Below are 23,250 nucleotides of genomic sequence, written 5' to 3' on the forward strand. Positions count from 1 at the left end.
GCAGAACCAGAAACAAGAATATACTTCCAAGTTAAGTAAAAAATAATTTCATTCCTCAAGCCCTAAACTGTGCCCCTAAAATCAGCAGGAAGTAGCCAGAGTGGTCGTCTTCCCAATCCCTCAAGACTGGAAAATGATCAAATGATAGAGGGGACTAAAACCAATATGCTGAGTTGAAGAACGCGTGGCTGTTCCACCCTAAGGAAACTCTGGATAACCTGATTGATTTATGAGCTTGTTTTGCAGAAGTTGACTGACCACCAGTAAGACTAGCTAAGACTAGAGCAAACTGGGAAGAATTCTTGCAGCTGTACAGACGGGTTCAAGAGTGAATGAAATTAACTTTTGTGATGACACACTCTGAGATCTCCCCCATCATCATGCTTACTCTAACATTTAATGAACATGTGTCCCATGAAAAGACAGGATTCCTAGATTCCCATAACCAGAAAGGAGGAGGCCTCCCTTTTCCCATATAACCAATTAACATATTCCAATCAACCTACACACATCCTCATCCCTTATACTTAAATACACCTAATTTCCACCCTTTGGGGAGGCAGATTTGAGAAATTATCTCCCATCTTCTTGCTTGGCACCTTGCAATAAAACCCTTTTTCTCTACCACAAAACCAGCATCAGTGTTTGGCTTCATGTACATGGAGAAATGGGCCCTTGTCCAGTAACAAAAACAATGGTGTAGTGAAGACCGTGTCTGTGGTCTCCCATGAAAATATAAGAGGTCTCCAGTCTCTGACCCCCTAAGCTATTTCACCATGCAGGCACTACTAGAATGGGACTTTTCCAGGGCTAAGGAGCAACAAAGTTAAGATGACAAAGGTCCCCTTTGGGCAGCAACCTCTTGTGACAACTCCCTTGGCATTGGTGGACAGAGTGCTGCTTACAACCTCTTGCTTCAGAACCCCGGTCTATTCAATTGACCAGCAAGGTATATCCAAGTAAGTGTACTCTCTGAATGGTGGAGACAAACAGAATGTTCTCGCTGGTCACAGGATCAAGTTCTTGGGACATAGAACAAGATGAAAGGAAAAACTTCATCTGTTTTTTTCGTTGTTGTTTTGTTTTGTTTTTTACAAGGGGAACCCACATCAAAGTTTGTCCAAACAGACCCCAGTTGGAGAAGAATCGTGAACACACCAGTCTATGAGCTCGACTTGAACAGCAGGCTGGTAAGGCCCAGGGTGACATTCTTTCCCCTTAGTGACTCCTATTTATGACAGATGATACGAGATAAGGGAAAGCATTGACCACCTCAGGAAGGACATGATTAGTCAAACCAAGACTATTCTACCAAATTTACTAGATTTTCCAAGTCCAAGCAACCGATTCCACAAATATTTTCTCCAGCTGATCTAAATTTAGAAAGAGAAAAAGGACTCTCACCACTTGCAGGTACATTAGTTACCCTCCCACCCCCCACCCCCTCTCTGCTGCAGTTCTGTTCAGCCAGGGACGTTCACCCTGCCCATCACACCAAGTTTTGCAGAGGCAAAATATTTCTGTACTCTTCAACATTCTCCTAGTGGCCTAAGAGTTAAATTGCCGTAAGATAGATTAACAGGAGAAAGAAGCAGAATTTTGTGTGTACAGAGGCCAGATATTAAAAGTGAGACTCAAATGACTAACACAGGCTGCTGAGAGTCCACACCCTGACACCACCTCTCCTGCACTCGCCCTGTTACAGGCTCCTGGCTAACCTGACCTGTCCTCTCGCCAGTGCAGTGCGTGTGCGGTCAGCTCCACTCCAGCCCCTCGGGGTTTGCCGGGGCCCTGCAGCTCTGGGGAGCCACGGCCCACTCCCAGACACCTGCATGGGTTTAGTGGGGATGGGACCAGCCCCAAACATCACCCTGAGGTAGCAGCTACAATCTGGGGACAGTCCCTCCACATTTGAACTTGCTGTCCGAGTGGATCCAAGGCTTTTCCTTCCCTCAAGGCTCTCGACAGTCTCTTGTTAGATGATACCTGGAAAGCACTCCTGGCCCTATACTGCAGCAGTCCAGTGACCTCAAGCTCTGCCTCGGAGGGGACAGTGCCTGTGGGGAAGGATAGGGATTGCAAGTACCCACATATCTTGTCCTTAAGAGCCACTCTTCTAATCCAGCTTCCCAAGACCAGCACTCTGTTGCAGGTCCCTGGCTACACGTGCGGTTCATACCCCCGAGGCAGGTGAGGACCTCCAAGGAAAGGAAGTGGTACCAGACACCAGTACCTGTCTAGGCTACAGTGTGGCGTGTGCCCACCACGAAATATCACCCTGGGGCCGCAGCGGCAAACTGGCCACCATCACTCTCCATTTGCACTTCCTGCCTGCAGGGGTTCTGGGCTGCTCCAGCCACCAGGATTCCCAGGTGCCTCTTATTAGGTAACACCCCTTGAGAAAGCCCCGCCCCACCCAGGCAAGGCAGACAGGTATCCTCCAGCTTGGTCTTCACAGGAAGCCTGATATTTGCTTCAGTTACAGTCTGAATTGAGGCACATGCCTTTGTCCACCCCATCCTATTCCTTGAGATGGCCCACCTGGATCCATACCCTACCCCAGGTTCCTGGCTACCTTGAACTACTTTGACCTTGTGCAGGCAGTTCATGTCCCCTCAGATGGCCTGAAGCAGCTGGGGCCCCTCCAGACTAATGGCGCAGGGCCCAGCCCCCAAATCACGAGGAAGCAGAAGCTGCAGATTGGCCACCATCAGTCTTGATTTGAACTTGCTGCCTGTAAGGGTTCCAGGGTTTGCCAACAACCAGGACTCCCAGGTATCTCTTATTCGATGATAGATACCCAAGCTAGCCTGCTCAGCCTTGCCCTAAGACAGGAGGGCAGTATCCTCGGATACTGGCTCCTGAAGCTGGGTCCAGTATCCAACCACCTGCGTAGCCTCAGGGACAAAGGAGCCCAACTCTGAAAATCTTTCCAAGACAGCAGCTTTAAATTGCTCCAAGTTGCCCTCAAATTGATCTGAAACAGCCATAGAAAGGGGCAAAAGTCCATCCTCATGTTGACTCGCTGCATGCTGAAGTCCTGGGCTTCTGTGTCCATCAAAGTTCCCAGGAGTCTCTTATGGTAGGATAACCCTGCCAGCCCATTGATCTAGCCGTGCAAGGGACTCCAGACTCCTCAAAGTCTGACTTCACCGGAATATGCATGTTCATCTCAATTACAATCGTGTAGGTTGGGGCTTGGAATTAGGCAGATGACTTGTAACCCCAAGAGCCTGTTCCTATGAACCCTACTACTTACAAGACTTGCTCTGGTGCTGGTCTCTGGCTACCTTGACCTGCACGGACCACACATACACAGCACATACCCTGTAAGCTGGCCGCTGGCAGACCTGATACTCCAAGCCTGTGAAAATCCAGCCAGGCCCCAACCACCTGCAGAGCCTCCAGCATGGAAGGAGCCCACCTTTCAAAAAAAAATCACACTGAGCCCATAGCTACAATGGTTGACAAACACCCCCATGTGGCCTTGCTGCCTGAGGGGTCCCAGGTTTAACCAGCAAATATTTCCAGGTGTCTTTTATTGGAGGGGACCCTGGCCCTGCTGCTGCCCCCCCCCCCCCCCCGGCAAGGCAGTTCAGACATAGCCTGTCCCTGTGACCTGGCCTCACAGGGCAGTTGTATTTTTCCAGATCCCTGACTGCCCTGGCCTATGCACGTGCAGTACATACCCCATCAGCTGCCCTTTGGCCGCTGGGCCCTCCTGGCCTGTGGAGCAAATGTCCAGAGCCAGCCACTGGCATAGCCTCAAAAATGGAGAGAGCCAGCTCCCCCCAAATCAAAAATCACTCTGAGCTGCTGAAATGAGAGACAGTCCTTTGTGGCTTTACTCTCTCCTGAGGTCCGAGTTTCTGCCTCCATCACCGTTCCCCGGTGTCTCTCATTGGGGGGGTACTCCAGATCTCTCAAGGACTGCCTTTGGTGAGAATACGAACAATGCCGTAGGGCAGGGTTTGGAATTAGGCAGATGCTTTGTAATTTTAAGAACCTGCTCCCCTGACCGGACATCTCCAGAAGCTCGCCCTGGTCCAGGTCTCCAGCTTCCCTGACCTACACCCGCAGCCACACACACATCCCGTAAGCCAATCTTGGGCAGACCCAGTCCTCAGAGCCTGTGAAACGCTGGCCAGGCCCCCACCACTTACATAGTGACCGGCGAGAAGGGAGCTCACCTTATGAAAATTGCTTCTAGTGGACCCCTACTAATGGGAGTCAGTTCCCGTGTGGACGTGACTCTGGATGGGGTCTTGAGCTTCTTTAGGAACCAGGATCCCCCGATGTCTCCAAATGGAAGACAACCCGTCCTATGGGTCTGGTTTTTCCCAAGCGAGGCTGTTGAAAAACCTCCAAGTCTTCCCTGGTCTAGATCCCAGACCAATTTAACCTGGGAGGGAGAACCGCGCATGCGCTTTTGGCACGCCACAGTTGGCCTTGGGCTGCAGGGGGCACTCCAGGCCTGTGGAACCCCAGCCTGAATTCAGGCACCTGAATGACCTCAGGATGGAGGGAGCCCCACCCCCTGATAATCCTTGTGAGGAAGCAATCTGCATTGCTTCCATTTGCATTGGCTTCCTGATGGGTTTGCCAACAATCAAGACTCCCAGGTATCTCTTATTAGATGATAGGATACCCAGGCTGGCCTACTCAGCCTTGCCCTAAGACAGGAGGGCAGTATCCAACCACCTACATAGCCTCCAGGACAAAGGAGGCCAACCCTGAAAATCTTTCTAAGGCAGCAGCCTTAGATACCCTGATGAGATGTCAAGCTTCTCAACCATCGTGGCTCCTCAGGTGTTTCTTGGGGGTCTTCCGGTCATCTAACCTAGCCCTGCCCAGGCAAGGCCGATCTTATTTCTGCAGCTCCGCCTTCAGGGGGAATATATGCATTTGTGGAGCTTAAACCTTGGAATTAGGCAGATGCCAGGTTCCCTAATGACCGCCTCCTGTGACTGGCCTCACCGGACATTGCTCAGGTCAAGGTCCCTGACCGCCCTGACAGGCATGGCCCACATATATGTGGTCTACACCATGTCAGCCAGCCCTTGGCTTTTGCGGCCCTCAGAGGCCTGCAGAGCTCAAGCCGGTCCTCAAATACTTCCTAGCTGCCGGGGTGTGGAGAGCCTGAAATCCTTCCTGAGGCTTCAGCTTGACCTGTTGACAGCTCATTCCCATTGGAAGCAGCTGCCCAGTGGCCTCTCCAGAATCAAGGATCCCAGGTGTCTCTTATTACACATTTCTCAGCCACCCCTTCCTGCCCCACTGAGGCAAGGCACTGTGGATTCTTCCAGCTCTTCCTTCAGGGAGAATATATGCCATTTTGTCTGTTAAGCCTTGATATACCAGATGCTCAGGAACCCAGCTGCCCCGTCCTATGACCCAGCTTCAGCCAACATCGCCCAGTTCCAGGTCCCTGGTTACACTGGCTACTCGGACTCACGGGGCCTGTGCTTCCATGGTCCATATTCTGTCAGTTGGCTTCCGGCTATCACGGCCTTCTATGCCTGTGGAGGTCAGGTGGGGGTCCCCATATGCCTGCTGGCTTGCAGGGTGGACAAAGCCCACCCCCCTACTAAAATCATGCTGGGGCTCCAGCTTCAACTAGAGGCAGCAAGGCCCATTTGGACCAGCTGCCTGTTGGGTGTTTGGCTTCTCCAGCAACCAGGGGGCGTCTCTTACTGGAGGAAGCACAGCCTCTGTACGACCCACGCAGGGCAAGGCAATCAGGACGACTTTAGCTAGGCCTGCAGAGGGAATATTTACATTTGCATAGGTTGGGGCTTAGAATTAGATTTTTTGCACCCCAAGAGCATGTTCCTGGGACCAGGTATCTCTGGATGCTTGTTCTCCTTTTCCAGGTCTCTGGCTACCCTTACCTCGGGGGAGTGCACACGGACAGTATGTACCCCAAAAGTCGGCTTTGGATAGACCTTGCCCTCCAAGCTTGTGAAATTTAGGCCTCCACTGCCAGCATCACCCCTGGTGGAGAGCGAGCCCATAGGTGTGAAAGGGTGACAGGTGGTCATCATGCAGACTTGCTGCCTGTGGGCTCCAGGCCTTCTGGGGGAATCAGGACTCCCCTGGGTCTCCATACTGCAGGCCACTTCCTAGTAAGGCAGTTGAAAAACCTCCAGCTCTGCTTCTGGGGGCATATTCCATAATGTAGGTAGGCCTTGTCCATTAGGCCGATACCCCATACCCCCACTAGCTCTTCTCTGTGATGCTCATCAACTGCGGTGGCCCTGTTGCAAGTCTCCTTTTGGCCTCAACTGCCAGACCTGCTCACGCAGACTCTGTACCCTGCCACCCGGCCTTGGGTGGCAGGGGCACCCCAATGACCTCAATGTCCTCCGGGTAGAAGGAGCCCACCCCTGGGAAGTCTTTCTGAGGCCATAACTTTAACCTGGCAACAGGGTCTGAAAGACCCCTCTCCCCTTGCTAAAGGCTTGTCTAAGTAACCTATTATTCCCATAGCCGGATGGCAACACATATCCTGCACAAACAGGATGTCTGTGATCACCCGGTCTGTCAAAAGAAAAGACAAATGAGAAGTAGAATGTAACTGGGACTTTCCAGAGTGCTGACCCAAGGAACCACCAGAACGCCCTGACCCCAACGCCCAATCGTGCTTGATTCAAATTAATCAATCAGACTCCTGTAACCATGCATACCTGCTTCTGTAAGATCGCTTCCCGCTACCGCTTCCCGCCACCCCAACCCTTGCCTTATATAATCTGTTCCCCAACCTAGCCCGGCGCGCTCAGTCCACAAAGGCTGATGCGTCCGCAGGCGCCTGTGTAACCAATAAACCTCTTGCAACTTGCATCCAGTGGAGGCTTGGTGTCTGCTTCTTGGGTGCGGATCGAGGGCCTTTCAGGTCCGCATGTGGACCGACTGTCTGATGGGGTCTTGATCTTTATCAACAACCGGGGGCCCCCAGGTATCTCCTATTCAAGACTGCCCTGGTCAGCACTCCCGGCCCTACTCTGCCAATGCAGTGCAGATTCCCCCAGCTCTGCCCCTAATGTGCACATTTGTGTCGATCAGGCCTTGGAATTGGATGTCATTGCTCAGGTTTTATTTCTTTTTATTTTTTAGTCTAACTTCTAGGAGTCATTCCTGAGTCAGCATAACTTAATTACATCAACCCAAAATGGGTCAGAGGTCATGCTTAAACACATCGACCCGCTAAACATCCTATGTTTTGTCTCTGAAACTCTGTGTGGTTTAGGAAGTGCTTTCAACATTCAGGGAGTGTGCAAGTCTGCTCCATGTTCAGCCAGGGACAAGCAACTCCCAGGACCCTCTCTGATTTCTCTGGGCACAACTCTTGTATGTCAAGGGACTTCTGGACCACCAGCAGGAAGTATTATCTTAGTGGGGTCCTTTTGGTCTTTTTCCTCCAAATTTCCCTGTTAAATTTCCGGCCAGGCTGCCATTTTGTTTCTTGCCCCAACAGTATCCTGTAGAGACTCAGCCTTCCTGGATTGTTTCCCACTGTAATCTCTATTGTGTTCACCAGTGTCATTGGCTGTGGATGTTTTCCAAGATCTTCTTTAATGTCATTCTACTCGAGCAGGACAGCGGAGCTGCTGGTCATAATGCCTGCCTACTCACGTGACCCACAGAGCGGGGCAGAGGTCAGAGAAGGAAGGGAGCAGCCACTCTTTTTTAGTGAGACTTACGAAGATTTCCTTTCATAAGCATTTCTTGACAGTATGTTCTTTGGCCAAATTACAGAAACTATAAATAGTTTTGGTTTTTCAAAATAATTTTGTCCAGCATTATTTCTGTCTTTTGAAGAGGGGATCTACCACAACCCTGTCCTAGCCATTCTTGCCAGTCCCACGTAAAGGAGTTTGAAATACACTTTGTTCAAAATTTCAGGAAGCATTATTTGACATAATTATTCTTGACTACACTTAAAAAACATCTACAAACCTATAATAACTATGAAGAGGGAACCTAATTCTTAGTGCCAGTTTGAAGAGGAATTTATAATAACTAAAGCTGGACATGGCTTTAGAATGAGGACGGACGAGCTACACTTGGTTGCCTTCTGAAACAGTTGACCTCCTGGCTATGGAGGAGAGAGACAAGAGCTTCATTTCTCCTCCTCAGGGGTCCATTTCTGAATGCTTCAAATTCAGAAACTTTGTGACGGCAGCAAGGAAGTTGCAAACCTATTATCCTGCTCAAATAAATATCAATAGGGGAATTTAGAGTCTTGATGTGAAAACACGAATAAGACACTATTTAGTTTTTTTCACATGACCCTCTGTGAACTTTGGTATTTACCAAAGCTATTTCATTACAACAGCTTCCTGGCAGTGCCCTGAAATTCAAAAGTCATGCATGTCACCCCAAATGAAAGCAGGACTTGGAGCAACACCACTGCTGTTGGGCCATTTCTAAACATATGTGCTTGGGATAATCTGCCATGCTGCTTTTAATTAATGTCATTCTAATCTTCTGGATTTCTACTGCTGGGGTGCAAGGTAAGTTGAAAACATGAGAGCAGATCTGAATATTTAGTTCCTCTTTCATATGTTGGGTGTGTGTATGTGTGTGTGTATATGTGTGTATGAAAATATGTTTTAAAATGAATAAATAGGGGCACCTGGGTGGCTCAGTGGGTTAAAGCCTCTGCCTTCGGCTTAGGTCATGATCCCAGGGTCCTGGGATGGAACCCTGTATCAGGTTCTCTGCTCAGCAGGGAGCCTGCTTCCTCCTCTCTCTCTGCCTGCCTCTGCCTGCTTGTGATCTCTGTCTGTCAAATAAATAAATAAAATCTTAAAAAAAATAAAATGGATAAATAGGTAAGAACATTTTGAATAAAGTCTTCTGATTTCTTTTTTTTGGTCTTATGATTTATTTTATCAAAATGTTTTCTAATATGAAATTAAGAGAAAATAGAATGAAATTATTTTCTCTGTCCTCTAAGTTCCCAAGTGTGAAAGCCACCAAATACAACATTTGAAGAGGAATTACAGGATGAAAAAGCTACATATAATGATGTCCAAAGGGTCCATTTCCAGTGTATTTCTCCATAAATTCTGCAATGCCACTGGCCAGGAAAAGGATCCCAAGAAAATCTGGAAATTTTTGCATTTTCATAGATTTGCTAATTTTAAGTATTATTAAACTAGGAACATCCTTTTTCAATCTAACTGTCATTTAACAAAGGGAAATCTCTTTTAGTAAAACAGTACAGTATATTCTAATTTTTGTGAATAATAAACAAGTGAGATGTTAGTAAGTTTTTTTTTGTTGTTGTTGTTTGTTATTTGCTTTTTCTGAGCTCTTCAGTAAAGGTCAAAAATGAAAAGAAATTGTCCATCCTTTGTTTATTAAAACTAGAAACCACATCTTACAATATTTTAAAAACTGTCTCATCTTATTTCATGTTGAGATAAAAATCATCATATCCAAATAATGGAAAACAAACCTCTAACAAGATCCAGGATGGCTGATTAGACCACAGGTAGAAGTGGAATTTCAGTCCTGCCTTTTATTGTTTGATTTCCAGAAGGGGTGTATTTTGCTATTTTGTTACTTGCTAATTTTTACATCTAATAGACATTCTTTGGGGGAAGTTTCTCTTTAATCCTAACATGAGAGAAAAATAGGAGCAATACAAATGCTTTACTTTTAAGAGCCACCCTCATAAAAGTTATAAAACCTCCTTTCTATGGACTTGAAACTCCTTTTGTTTGATACTACTTTTAGCATTGAGATAGACTCACAGGAGAGCAATTAGCAGATAGAGATAAAAGTCCAACAGGCATTGCTTCGTCTCAATCAGAAATACCAAATTCTCTGGTTAGACTGGAAGACCGTCTCACTGAAGAACTGTCTGGATGGGTGGATAGGTGTATTTGATTTTTTTTTTTTAATCTGTGTATCTGGTATAGATTGTTTTAAACATCTGTTAGCAATGACATTAAGAGAGGATTTTGAAATGGGCAAAAAGCAGAGGAAAATAAGTATAAAAGATGAGAATGATAAGTAGACTTTTTCCAACCCATGACCTAGAAAAAGATACTCAAACTTCACACTCATCTCCCGGAGAACCGTCAAGTGAAGATCCATCCAGAAGTTGTGTAGATGTTAAATGACCTCCAAGTCTGTGTTGGACTAAGGCTTAGAGTCCTGTGAGCAACTGGCCCCAGAGCAAAAACAGCATGTTATATAAAAACCCTGTTTGCTTGCCATGGTGAAATACTGATTGAGCACTGGATTAGGCTGTATCCTGCAGCAAGGAAGCTCAAAAAAAAAAAAAAAAAAAAAGAAAAGAAAAGAAAAGAAAACTCTTGCTCCACCATAGCTTTGAGTGTCGTTGGAGGAAAGCAAAATGTGTTAATAAGTAAACAGATTGCAAGACTATGTGTCCATGTACGTTTGTGTGGTGTGTGTGTGTGTGTGTCTGTGTGTCTGTAGAAGGGTATGGCTCTATTTCATAGGAAAGGTAGTCATGAGCTTTTATCAGAATGTAGAGACGGGAGTCATCATCTCTTCCTTTTGGAGGGGGTGACTGGCTAAAGAAGGTCTGCCAAAAGAGGTTAAGGTTGAAAGCTAGCCCGTCGCTGTGCACACAATGAATATCTTTGCTCAATGTGGCAGAATGAGCATTGAAGGATAGGTAGAAGAGGGACGATCGGAGAATGGAAGGGATATTTTTCTGGATAACAAAGTGAGGTAGAAATGGATGGAAATCAAAGGCTGTAATTTGAGGGGAGGGCAAGGCTTATCTGGAAAAAAGAATTATGGGAGGTGCGACTCTCAATGTTATAAGGGTCTTTTTTTCCTGCACGTTCTCCAAAACTACCACGGGTCAAATTGTAAACAGATAAGTTAGCTCAGGTTTTGCAGGTTAAATGTCATGGGAATCACTTTTGGGCCACATGCAAAGTCACCTCTAGACAAATGCAAGAGAGAATTTCCCGAGGTAATTGGTGAGCTGAATTTTTGGAAGTTGTTTTCTTTACTTACATAAGGAGAAAACAAAACTTCTTCATCCTCACGGCACCAGGAAAAACCAGACAGCACTGAGACTGAATCAGAACAGAGAAAGGAAAGGCCCCAGGGAGCCCACACGATGCTGTTCCTACCTGGAAGCACGTAGTGTGGACCCAAGCCCGCCGCTGCCTGCTCCCTTCTGCCGATGCTCATAGATGGTTGTGTGGGATTTTCTTCTCAAAGTTACTGCGGAAAAGATTTTTATTCCACGTGACTCCAAACATAAATTTCATGTTCATTGACAATGGGCTTTTCAAATACTCTTGTACTCTTAATTCGAGATCGTTTTTTTGTTCTTGATGATGAGTACACTGGAAGGCATGTAGAGTAGAGGAAACTGAGTTGCATGGCAGAAAAAAAAATCAAAAAGGTGATTAAAATATGACTTAATGATTCACTGATGTGGGTTAATTCTTCAGTTTTGTTTCATTTTTCCCAGCCTCTTCCTACTGTAATTACCCAAAAATAAACCACGGAATTATATATGGTAGAGAGCGCTCGGAGGAACATTCCTTGGTTCCTGTTGGGGAAATTTATTATTATTCTTGTGAATATAATTTTGCATCTCCTTCACGATCCTTTTGGACTCGCATCATCTGCACAGAGGAAGGATGGTCACCAACACCCAGGTGTCTCGGTGAGTAAATATCTTGCACAGCAGATGTGGCTGAACCATTCGGTGGTTAGACGCGGCCGAGATGTCTCGGCAGACGGTCCCAGGGATCAGGATTAGCCAGCGAAGATGAGAAACGTAGTCCTTTCTTGAGAGGCCTTTTCTGAAAAGCAAATGAAGAATAAATATGTGAAGTTTCTTGTGTTACCTAGAAGTGCTTTATGTATTTTAATTTTAAAAACTGAAGATTTATATATTTGACATTAATATGTATTTCCTAATATTTGTTTGGTATCAGCCTGGGCATATTTTTCCTTTAAAACAAATCTTTTTGCATTCTATTTTGAAACTTGCCATTCTTTTGCATATTGCAAAGATCGTGTGAGTGTAAATATTTTCACTTTCATATTTTCCATAAAACACGTCTTTTGTTCTTACAGTGATATCTCTATTAATCCTTCAGTGAATGTGAAGAGCAGACTCAGGAGGGACTGGGTATATTAAGCAAAAAGCAGTGGGGGGAGGGCGCCTGGTGCTCAGTCTGTTAAGCACCTGATGCTTAAATTTGGCTCAGGTCATGATCTCAGGGTCATGAGACGCAGCCCCGTGCTGGGCTCTGTGCTCATGGAGGAGTCCGCTGGTCCCTCTCCCTCCGCCCTCTCCTCCCACCCCCTGCTCTGTCTCTCTCAAATAAGTAAAATCTTAAAAAAAAAAAAAAAAAAAGAAAAGAAAAGAAAAAAGAAGAAAAACAATGGGAGGCAGAAAATACATGCCAACAAAGGAGACAGTAATGGTCTTTCTTGTTCTGTAAGCAACATTTATGAGAAGAGAGAAATGGATATATTAAAATCTAATTTTGTACCTCGAGAAGTTTATAGAAACAAAATATTTTTTTGTAAAAACCATAAAACGGAATGAAATGTCAATTTACATTTCATACATGGAAGTAATGTATCTATAGGAGCATGATCAGAATTCTTTAGAAATTTTGTTTTCATACGTGATTTCAGTTTTGTTGTTGTTGTTTTTAAATCAGTTGTTGTTGTTGTTTTTAAATCAGTTGTTGCTGTTGTTTTTAAATCAGTTCCATCTTGTACATTAAACAATCTTTGGTCCTTAGGGCAGTGTTTCTTTCCTTCTGTGGAAAATGGTCATTCTGCATCTTCAGGAAAAACACACCTGGAAGGTGACAGCGTACAAATTGTCTGTGATGTTGGCTACAGCCTTCCTCATAATAGTGACACCATTTCATGTTTGCAAGACGGCTGGTCTTTTCCTCCCAAATGCAGTACCACCAGTAAGTAAAATGCTGCCCTGTCACATCCTGACATATGATGTGATTTAAAAAAATATATATCTGTTGTCAGGACTATGTGTAGGTTTCATTGCTGGCTTTTATGCTTATGCATTTGTTTTTCAGTTCCAGTTGAGTCTGATGGATATACAAAAATCATACTTTGCCTGTCTACACAAATCCAGTGCATGCAATACATAGAAATGTTAGATAATACAAAGGTTTTGAAGGCAGTCCCTTTATGTTAAAGGAACACCCATTTATTGCTTACAGGAAAATTATCACGTTAGTTGGAAATAAACTTTATTTAAAACTGGAGTGTCAAACTGAAAAGAGACTTTTTAAGTGACCACAAGTCCAATCCTAGTTAAAATGTCTTATGACCAAGACAGTTTTATACAGTTATTTTATGGGTGCATGTTAAATGTACAGGCTTAATTCAGTAAGCACTCAGTTTCTTTGTTTAAAATATTTTGTACCTGTGAGTGTTATGTTTATTTGTCAGTGGCTTAGAATGTGGAAAACTACTCCTTAAGAAACTGTACAAGACGATGGCCTCTCCTAGGCCTGTGTGAACGCTTGGGATTCTTCATCTTTGCAACTCGCTGGCAATCATTCTTAAGGCAGTTTCGTGGAGTTCCAGCCGAGGCTTGCAGAGTTTAGTACTCAACCAAAGACACAAGAACACTCTTAAGAAAACTTCTCTGGCTCTACCTCCTCCTAGTACCCTCTTTGTTACTCTGCCCTGTAAATTCTAGCCGTTCTAACCACCATGGTCTCCCATACTGTCATCTTCCTTGCTCTTCTCAGTTCAGGAAGAACCCTGGACCCTCTGTGGCTTCTCCCTGCCCCCCTTTACCCCCCAAATACAGTCTGGAAATTACTCTCCTAGTAAAAAGCTGAAACAGTCATAGACTGTTATTTGGGGTTTGGGTGGGTGTCCCCCCCCCTTTTTTTTATCATCACAGACTTGCACTGGGCAATTTCCAGTTTTTTAGAGCTGTTTTGTACAGTCTTCTAACATTTTTTTCTGATAGAAATGTATGCTGATACCAGCTAATCTATCTTATCAGGAAATGAAGTCTTCTGATATGCTTTTTTTTTTAAAGACTTTATTTATTTATTTGACAGACAGAGATCACAAGTAGGCAGAGAGGCAGGCAGAGAGAGAGGAGGAAGCAGGCTCCCTGCTGAGCAGAGAGCCCGATGCGGGGCTCGATCCCAGGACCCTGGGATCATGACCCGAGCCGAAGGCAGAGGCTTTAACCCAATAAGCCACCCAGGTGCCCCATTTCTGATAAGCTTTTTAAAATAATTTATTCCAGAACTCATTATTTAAATTTAAACTTCTAGAAAATAGAGTCTTTTTAAAGCAACTTGAATTAAAATACTCAGTTCCCAGTTGGGCCACAATCTCTTTCAATTACAAGGGGCTTACACATGACCAATACTTGCAGAAGAATAATAAAAGAAGACATTTAGTGACTTCCTACCTGAAATGTCCCGTGGTTGAACAGGTCTCGTAATTTTTAAGGCTTTAGTTATGCTATAACCATTTCATTGTCATCTTCATCTCGAGAACCGTCTCTCTTCATTTTGTGGGATAATGGCAGTTGTCAGACCACCAATTGTATTGTAGCGACCTGACAACTCAGTTTGACCAGTGGTAACGCACACAAGCTGGCTCCTGTGTATATTTTGTGAGACTCTATTAGCCCTTGAGAAATTCTGTGTATCCAAAGTTGGGTGTTGGTTGAAGAACACCACAGAAAGTCAATGACATTTCAGGGCAACTGGATTCTAGCACAGGTTCTGAGGAAAGTCACCTCTGTGACCATGAGTACATGATCACCCTTTTGAGCTAAGTTTACTGATCCACAACATGAGTATGTTAAACTTTCTAGGTAACAATGATTAAAATACAACCATTTTTCTTTAAATCCCTAAATTGTTTTCACCTGTGGTGGAAACTCTTATTTTCTGCCAACTGTGTTAGATTTATGGACAAATATTTAGTGAGAAATGGCTTTTAACAAGAATTAGAGTATCAAGGGAAGAGATAAGGACTGGATAACAAAATGGCAGAGATTCCAAAAAATGAAAAAACAGGAGGAATACAGGAAAAGCATAGAGAAAAAATAAATATCTAGAACAAGAGTTCTAAATTTTTTCTGAAGCTTGCACACCTTTTGTTCCCCAAAATAAGCTGTGGGACTACTGATAAAATCATTAATCACTTCATTAAATCAATCATGATATACACATACATTTGAATTTTGTGGCAATGTTAATGACATTGTAAATCACGCGTCTTAAAAAATGTATTGGCTTTATTCTTAATGCTTAATTCTTAATGTCTTAAAAAGAAAACCATCCATACTGTTCATATTAAGCAGCTTCAAGTCTTTAGGAAAGTAATATGCAAGTAAATTAAATTTTCAATTTTAGTAATTTTATCAGAGGATGTTACCACTGATTGGTCCTTTTAGGTGATTTTAAAATGTGTACTTAACCTTTAAAAATCTGATCTATTTAAGTAACGAAAGAATGTGATAAACTACAGCTAACCACAAAAACAATGCTGACATTCATCAATATGAAGATGAGGTTTAAAGATTCCATAAATTTTACAAAAGGCAAAAATATTCTGTGGTATTTACGGAAAAGAGAGGGTTAATGACTAGAGATGTCATGAGGAACTTCGAACATGTGAGTGACCATTCTGTTGTTTTAACTGGATAACAGTTACAGAGGTGTGTTTATTTTGTAAAAACTTACTGAACTTCTGATTTTTACACTCATCTACATGCATGTTCTGTTCAGCAAGTTTATTACCACACATTATTAGGAGACCGTTCCTAGGATGTCTTCACATTTCTGCAGGGTCCAGGCTTTCTGAACAGAGTGTTAGCAAACTTGGCTAGAAAATGATGAAATAGAAAACACATCTTGGACGTCAGAGCTAACCTATGCCTCCAGTGAAACTTGGAGCTGTCTTTCTGGAGCCTTTGCTTACATCTCAGAGAAGTAAAAACCTTCCTCTCTCTCTCCCCACAAACATGTCTCTGCTCCAGAGCAAAGCTTTCCTTCCCTTTCTCTCTTGCGGGGAGAATGGACCAAGGGGCCAGCTGCCCTGGAAACCTCCAAGTCTCTTACTTCAGAGGTTCCTTTCCCATGATGCAAAGCCACTGCCCGAGCACGAGCACCTCCGGCTGTCAAGGCGTCTGATTACATGGACGCTGACAGATTAGAGACTAGAGCTCAGAGAGCTGGCAAAATGGCTCTTTGAGAGTCATCACTTATTTCGTCTCTGATCTAAAGAACTAATGTTTCCTGTAAGGAGGATCCATTTTCATATGCGTGGACACACACACACACACACACACACCAGGTACTTACTGTATACTACGAGAACATATAGGATACTATAGATGGTAGGTATATACATAGATGTATATATTTATGTATATATGTATATATATATTTATGTATATGTATATATTTACAGGTATACATAGACATATATATTTATGTAGTAGAATACTTAAGTATATCTAAAAATAGTTTCATTTATTTAGGAGTATCATTTATATATAAGGAAAATGTACATAAAATCAATTTTTACTAAATTATTAATAATATTTTCTAATGTACATAAAATCAATTTTTAGTAAATTATTCATAATATTTTCTAAAAGATAATTTGTGAATTGGTACGTAATGATTAAAGGTTTTTGTCCACTTGTTGTGTGCTTGGGATAACATTAGGAATAAGACCCTGATTTTAAATATGCCTTCAAGTCTTAAGACGTGTCAGTACTAGCACATGCCAGAAATAAAGGTAAGAGCATATGGTTTAACCTCAGTGATGAGTTGGACTATGAATGCCATGATGGATATAAAACAGAGATGGGAGCACCCCGCGTCTATAGGATGAGGTGACAATGGCTGGTCCCATGTTGTCCACAGGCTACGGTAAGTACTGTTTCTTCTAGGAAACGAAAGCAATTCTGAATGTATTTTTTTTTAGTAGACTCTATTGAAAGATGTTTCCTAATGAACAATCATCAAAATTTAAGGTGTCCCCAAACAGCTTTAAGAGACCAATGTTAAATAATGATTTAATAACAGATCTTTGAAAAGCTACTTAGCTCATCCAAAATAATGTTGTTTATATGCCACATGCATTGTAATATTTACAAACAAGGTGAACGCTGTTTTAAAGGTACCTTGAATGCATGCTGCCAAATAATTCAAAACTAAGCAAACTCACCAAAGTTATAGTTTGCTATGCCTGCTACAGCAACTTTAGATATTATGCTCCTGGATTTTCATCCTTTTCCTTGTCATTTGATTATAAATTCACAATTTATGGTCAGAGACTTGAGGCACCTGGATGGCTCAGTCAATAAAGCATCTGCCTTCAGCTCAGGTCTTGATCTCAGGATCCTGGGATCGAGTCCCATGATGGGCTCCCTGTTCAGCAGGGTGTCTGCTTCTCCTTTTCCCTCTGTGCGTGTGCTCTCTCTCTTTCTCAAATAAATAAAACTTAGAAAGAAATTTATAGTCAGAAACTTGTATCCCATTTGTTTATTTTAGAGCAGTTTGGGATTTCATGGCACAACTGAGGGGGGGTGACAGAGATGTATCCCTTGGCCCATACATGCAATACAGTCTGTCCCAATATCAACTTGACCGACCAGCCATATTTGTACAATTGACGAACAGTCTGACACATCATAATCACCCAAAGTCTATAGTTTACATTACAGTCCATTCTTGGTGTTGCACAGTCTTTGACATAAACGCTGCACAGATGCCTTCAAGTTATGCCAAATCATACCCTTCCTTAAATATGACTGTACATTTTCCCCCATATATATTAGTTTTCTGCCGCTACTGTAACAAATTACCACAAACGTAATTGCTTAAAACAGTGCACACTTATTATCTTACAGTTCTGGAGGTCAAAAGTCCTAAAATCAAGATGTTGAATTACAGTTCCTTCTGGAGGTTCTAGGAAAGAATCTGTCTCTGCCTTTTATAGCTTCTCAAAGCCCTTTGCGTTTCTCGACTCACCGCCCTCCCTTACACCGCTTCAACCTCTGCTTCTGTGGTCATACGTCCTACTTTGATCCTGATACCTCTGCTCCCTTTTGTAAGAACCCTTGTGATTATACTGGGTCCACTCCCATACAAATAATTTAAATTAATCTCTCCATCTCAAGGTCTTTAACTTAATTGGAACTACAAAGTCTGTTTTTCCAAGGAAGGTAACATATTTGCATGTTTCATGGATTAGGATGTGGATATTTTAGGGAGGCCATTGTTCTATCTCTAATACCATGTAATAACCATACTTGAATAAATCAGTTGGAAAATCCTACATCAGCCAAGATTGATCCTTTTCTTTCTTTTTTTTTTTCAAGATCAATTATTTTTAAAAGAGCTTTTATTTTTTTTTGCAGTTGGATTAGAAAGGGAATATAAATAACAAATAAAGAATTGTCATGCAAAATTACTGGAAAAAAATACAGAGATACAGGTGTGCAGCTCTTCCTAAAGCTGAGTGAGTCACATTTCAAGGGAATATGTAAAAACTGTTATTAAACTATTAAATTGTCAGTAACAATGCATAAAACTGGCTAGTTTAAATAATATTTCTGAGATTTAGTTAGAAATATTTCATCATATTTTAGTGATATATGCTTGGTTTATTCAGAGTATTTGTCTCGCATGTCATTTATATTTTCTTTTTTTAAAATAGATTTTATTTATTTATTTGAGAGGGAGAGAATGAGCAGGGGGGAGGGGCAGAGAGAGAGGAAGAAGCAGACTTCTCACTGTGGAGGGGGGAGCCCGATGTGGGGTTCCATCCCAGGACCTGAGATCATGACCTGAACCGAAGGCAGATGCTTTATTTACTGAGCCACCAGGTGCCCCTGTCATTCATATTTTCACATGTGAATTTCAATATCGAATTTTATAAATGAACCACAAATAACAGATTAAATGAGAAAAATACACCTATATATTCATATAGGTATCCATTTTTACTTAAATCAGAAGGTATTCATACTGCATTGGTTTTTAGAAAAATATTAGAGATGAGGTTGGGTATAATGGAAAGATTTCGAACACCCAGAAGGCAGCTTGGCCACGTGTTTCTGAAAAAGTCCACATACTAAATACAGTTCCCCTAGTAAAAATTAGGAATTATTTGCTTTTTAATGTTCCCTCCTACTTAAAATGTACTAGACATAATTCTTATTTGGACCATTTCAGTTACTCACTTTTTAAACATACCTATTATTTAATTAAATATGTTGCATTTTAATTGTTATTACTTGAAAAACTGATTTTCACACGATCTGTGAAAACTGTTCATATGCTGTTTTATGGACAAATAAAAGTTATTAAACTTATATGGTTAAATAAATAAATAAAATAATTTCCTTGATAAGTGATTGCTCGGGACTTATTTATTACAATACCGAGGAGATTGCCATACAAAACTTTACCTTTCTGTTCAACCCTAATTTCTCTAAAGGGGCTTACACATATTTGTTGGGTGTACGTAATTAGAGGTTTTTGTTTTTTTTTTAAGGTGAGATTATACATGCTCCTGTGTATGAAGCCCCCTGCTACTTAATAGCATATATTAAATTTAATATTACAATGATTATTTCACACATACTTATTTTTATTTCATTTTAGATATAGAATGCCTTCTTCCAGTTTTAAGACCAAATATAGATGTTTACCCAAAAAAAGCAATATACAATGCTGGAGATGTCTTGGAATTTTCCTGTGAAGGAGGACTTAGAAGAGTTGGCCCAGATTCAATTCAATGCTATCACTTTGGATGGTCACCTAATTTTCCAACATGCAAAGGTCAACATTTATTTTAGAACTGATGAAACTACTTATATCAATTTATATTAATGTCTATATATTATTTTATTGGTCTTTATATATATAATCTGACAAACTGTAAAAACATGGTAATGATATTTTAACTGAGATGGAGAAGAGGTGCTGGGCCATCAATTAGTTATGTTTCCTTTAACAAGGGAGTAATTCTACCTCTGTTATGATATATGTAATGGAGTTTTACAGATAAAAATATAGGTGCCAGAATGGGGAAGTGTTAGGAATTTTTCCCCAAACTCAATAAAAAAATTATGCTTTAAAAAATATTGCATGGGCTTTCTTATATTTTATTAAGTAATCAAGAAGTAATCAAATAAAAATATGAATTATTCAGTATAAACCAATGATTTGTTACTTGCTTCAGATGACCTTACTTTTAAAAAATATTTGATAAAATTATTTTATATATATGTATAGATATTAATTAATAAAACGATATGCAATAACATACTTTATATTTATTTATCTATATTTATATTATACCATATATTTGATAAGTACTTACTTCTATATGATATCCAGATTATCGAACTACTTTAAAATTCTTAGGGCACAATTAATATCCTGGTTATAATAACCTGTAAAATATTGGGGGTTGGGGCAATCAGTATATTTACATATAGAAAAAATATAGGATGGCATTAAAAATTATTGTTAATTTAAAGAAATACAATAAGGTGTTTCGTATATGCAGGTCAATACCCTATTTCTTAGATAGGTATTCTGAAAAATTTAGAGGTAAAATCTTATTATGTCTATCATTTACTTTAAATTATTTTGGGGGCACCTGGGTGGCTCAGTTGGGGTAAGTGTCTGTCTTCCATTCAGGTCATGATCCCAGTGGGATCCAGCATAGTGTCAGGCTCCTCATTCAATGGCATGTCTGTTTCTCCCTCTGCCCCTCCTCCTACTTGTGCCCCCCCTCATTTTGTGCACACGCTTTCTCTCTCAAATAAATAAGTAAAATCTTAAATAAATAAATAAATAGCTTCACAAAAAAGTAAGTAATTTGGGCAACATGTAACATTCATATATATCTAGGTGGTCAGTATATGTATCCATTTTTCTTTAATTTGTTCAGAATTGTTTATAATAAAAAGCCTACATTTGAGAAAAAAGAGTACTCAGGACACTATGCACACTGTAAAAAGAAAACCTGAAGAAAAAAAGGAACGTAGCATAAATGTAATTTAGTTCTAGGTCAACCAGAACAGTAATATTATATTTTGTCAGAGTCCTAAGATTCTTTAAGCATTACTTAAATAGTTTCTTTATGATAGGGCAAGTACAGTCATGCGGCCAACCTCCTCAGGTCCTGAATAGTAAAATAAAGGGGATAAGGAAAGGCGTATATGAACACGGCGAGACGGTGGAATATGAATGCCCTCCCTACTTTCTACTGACGGGGCCTGCGAAAATACAGTGCATCGATGGAGAATGGACAAATGTACCCACTTGCGTTGGTAAATAGATGCTAATATTTAAGCAGAATGGTTTAAACTTCGCACTTATATATAAATACGTACATAAAAATATTTAAAATATTTTATTTATTTCTTTAATTTTATTTTTTCAGTTTTCCAAGATTCGTTGTTTATGCACCACACCCAGTGCTCCATGCAATACGTGCCCTCCTTAATACCCACCACCAGGCTCACCCAACCTGCCACCCTCCTCCCTTCCAAAACCCTCAGTTTGTTTCTCAGAGTCCACAGTCTCTCATGGTTTGTCTTCCCCTCCGATTTCCCCCAATTCCTTTTCCTTTCCTTCTTCTGATGTCCTCCATGTTATTCCTTATGCTCCGCAAGTAAGTGAAACCATATGATAACTGACTCTCTCTGATTGACTTGTTTCACTCAGCATAACATGGATTTAAATATTTTTAAAAATAAGCATATCTTTTATTACATTCTCTTAGGACAAGTTAAAGCATGTGGTCCTGTACCTCACCTTGAGAATGGCTATGCCCAGTTCTCTATTCTTCCCTTCCAACATGGTGTTTCTGTGGAGCTGAATTGCAGAGATACATATACAATGATTGGAAATAATGTAATTACCTGTATTGATGGAACGTGGACTGAACTTCCTACGTGTGTTGGTGAGAATACGTTTCCCACTTGTGTATTTGATTGTTTACAATTTTTAAAATCAATAGATATGTTTAGAACAGCACATGCCAATCCCATCGTCTATTAAATATTTAGGATATAAGACCCTAAATTCTTCACCCCTAATTACTTAAGAAACTGAATTGTTAAAGATTTCCTTTGATCTCTGTACACTGTGCAAGACTATTAGAGATGCTAAGGGCTCTGTGAACCAAGAGAGTCTGGGACTTCTAATTCAGAGTAACAGTGGATGCTGTTCTCCTATGTGCTATGTCCAGCAATCCCAATATAGTCAAGTCTTTAATTTTAAGCTTTAAAGACTAGCAGATTCTTTGCTGCTATTCTTCAAGACTCTAAAGTAAAAAATTCAAAACCACTCTTTTCCATCATATCTTGGATTTTTGGATTATCAGCTAGCTTCCCCACTCCTGGGGATGACAACTGTAGCGGTGGCAGATACCCGGTCACTGCCCACTCATGATGACCTGCAGGGAAGGAATATGTTGCATCCTCAAGAGCCTGGACTTAGTTATAAAAAGGTGTAAATTATATATGTTCGTGGCCAACAGCTTTTATATAAGGAGAACACAGATATCCAATCACTAGGATCACATAGTGTAAATTTATAAATAGGGATTATTGGAGAAAAACACATAAAGGGAGAGAGGTAGCAGAGCAGTCTATGTCTTGTTATCACATCCTTTGACACCCTCAGGAAAGGTTCCGCAATGATCTATATATGTATGGACAATTGGGAAGAATTATAACAATAAAATCTACTTAGACTAGCAAATGGCCCATTGAAAATTATTGTCTGACTGTTGTATCAGGGTGTTCTTCCTTTGAGCCTACTCTGACTTATTGAGTCAGAGTCTTAACTAAGCTTCTGAAATGTGGGAGTAATTGAACCTCAAGAGACGTCCAGATTTTCCTCTCTTAAGACTGTACTTCCCACAGACTTAGTCATGCATCACCTCTTTTTATTATTGAAATGCTTTGACAACATTTATTTAACATAATTTAGTGGAAAACAATCACATGTGTATGTCTCTTTGTGCCTTTCAAAATTAGGCTGAATGACGTTTCATAAGGACTGTCCTCGAGTCAAGACCCTGGACCAGATTAACCCCTCTTGCTCTTCCATTTCCCAAAAGACTTCATCATGTTTTTCTGTCATTAAAAATGGAATACAGATTTTTGTTTCCTTTTCCCTTTTTCAGCATAGTCTGTGCAATGAAATTAAGACTAGCTTTGTGCAATATTGCTTG

At 41.4% G+C, this 23,250-nt stretch overlaps 1 protein-coding gene and 1 long non-coding RNA gene across 3 annotated transcripts in view; both read left to right on the forward strand.

Moving 5' to 3' along the window:
* The window catches only part of LOC309849405, a 111,206-nt gene extending 103,588 nt beyond the window's left edge, over window positions 1-7,618 (forward strand). The window contains exons 3-4 of one of the 2 annotated variants that reach the window (XR_014303685.1): window positions 1,099-1,190; window positions 7,538-7,618. This is a non-coding gene — a long non-coding RNA (uncharacterized lncRNA). Of the gene's footprint in view, window positions 1-1,098; window positions 6,845-7,537 lie in introns of those variants that run through there. The other variant, XR_014303686.1, reaches the window with a different exon arrangement.
* A 728-nt stretch (window positions 7,619-8,346) lies between these two features.
* CFHR5 (complement factor H related 5) overlaps window positions 8,347-23,250 on the forward strand; it is a 28,156-nt gene continuing 13,252 nt past the window's right edge. Inside the window, exons 1-6 of the mRNA XM_082701897.1 lie at window positions 8,347-8,513; window positions 11,474-11,671; window positions 12,768-12,944; window positions 19,659-19,835; window positions 21,155-21,337; window positions 21,793-21,972. Coding sequence (XP_082558023.1) covers window positions 8,456-8,513; window positions 11,474-11,671; window positions 12,768-12,944; window positions 19,659-19,835; window positions 21,155-21,337; window positions 21,793-21,972 — 973 coding nt within the window. The 5' untranslated portion in view covers window positions 8,347-8,455. The remainder of the gene's footprint in view (window positions 8,514-11,473; window positions 11,672-12,767; window positions 12,945-19,658; window positions 19,836-21,154; window positions 21,338-21,792; window positions 21,973-23,250) is intronic.

The sequence above is a fragment of the Mustela nivalis genome (genome assembly GCF_964662115.1).
Source record: "Mustela nivalis genome assembly, chromosome: 16".
NCBI classification, from domain to species: Eukaryota; Metazoa; Chordata; class Mammalia; order Carnivora; family Mustelidae; genus Mustela; species Mustela nivalis.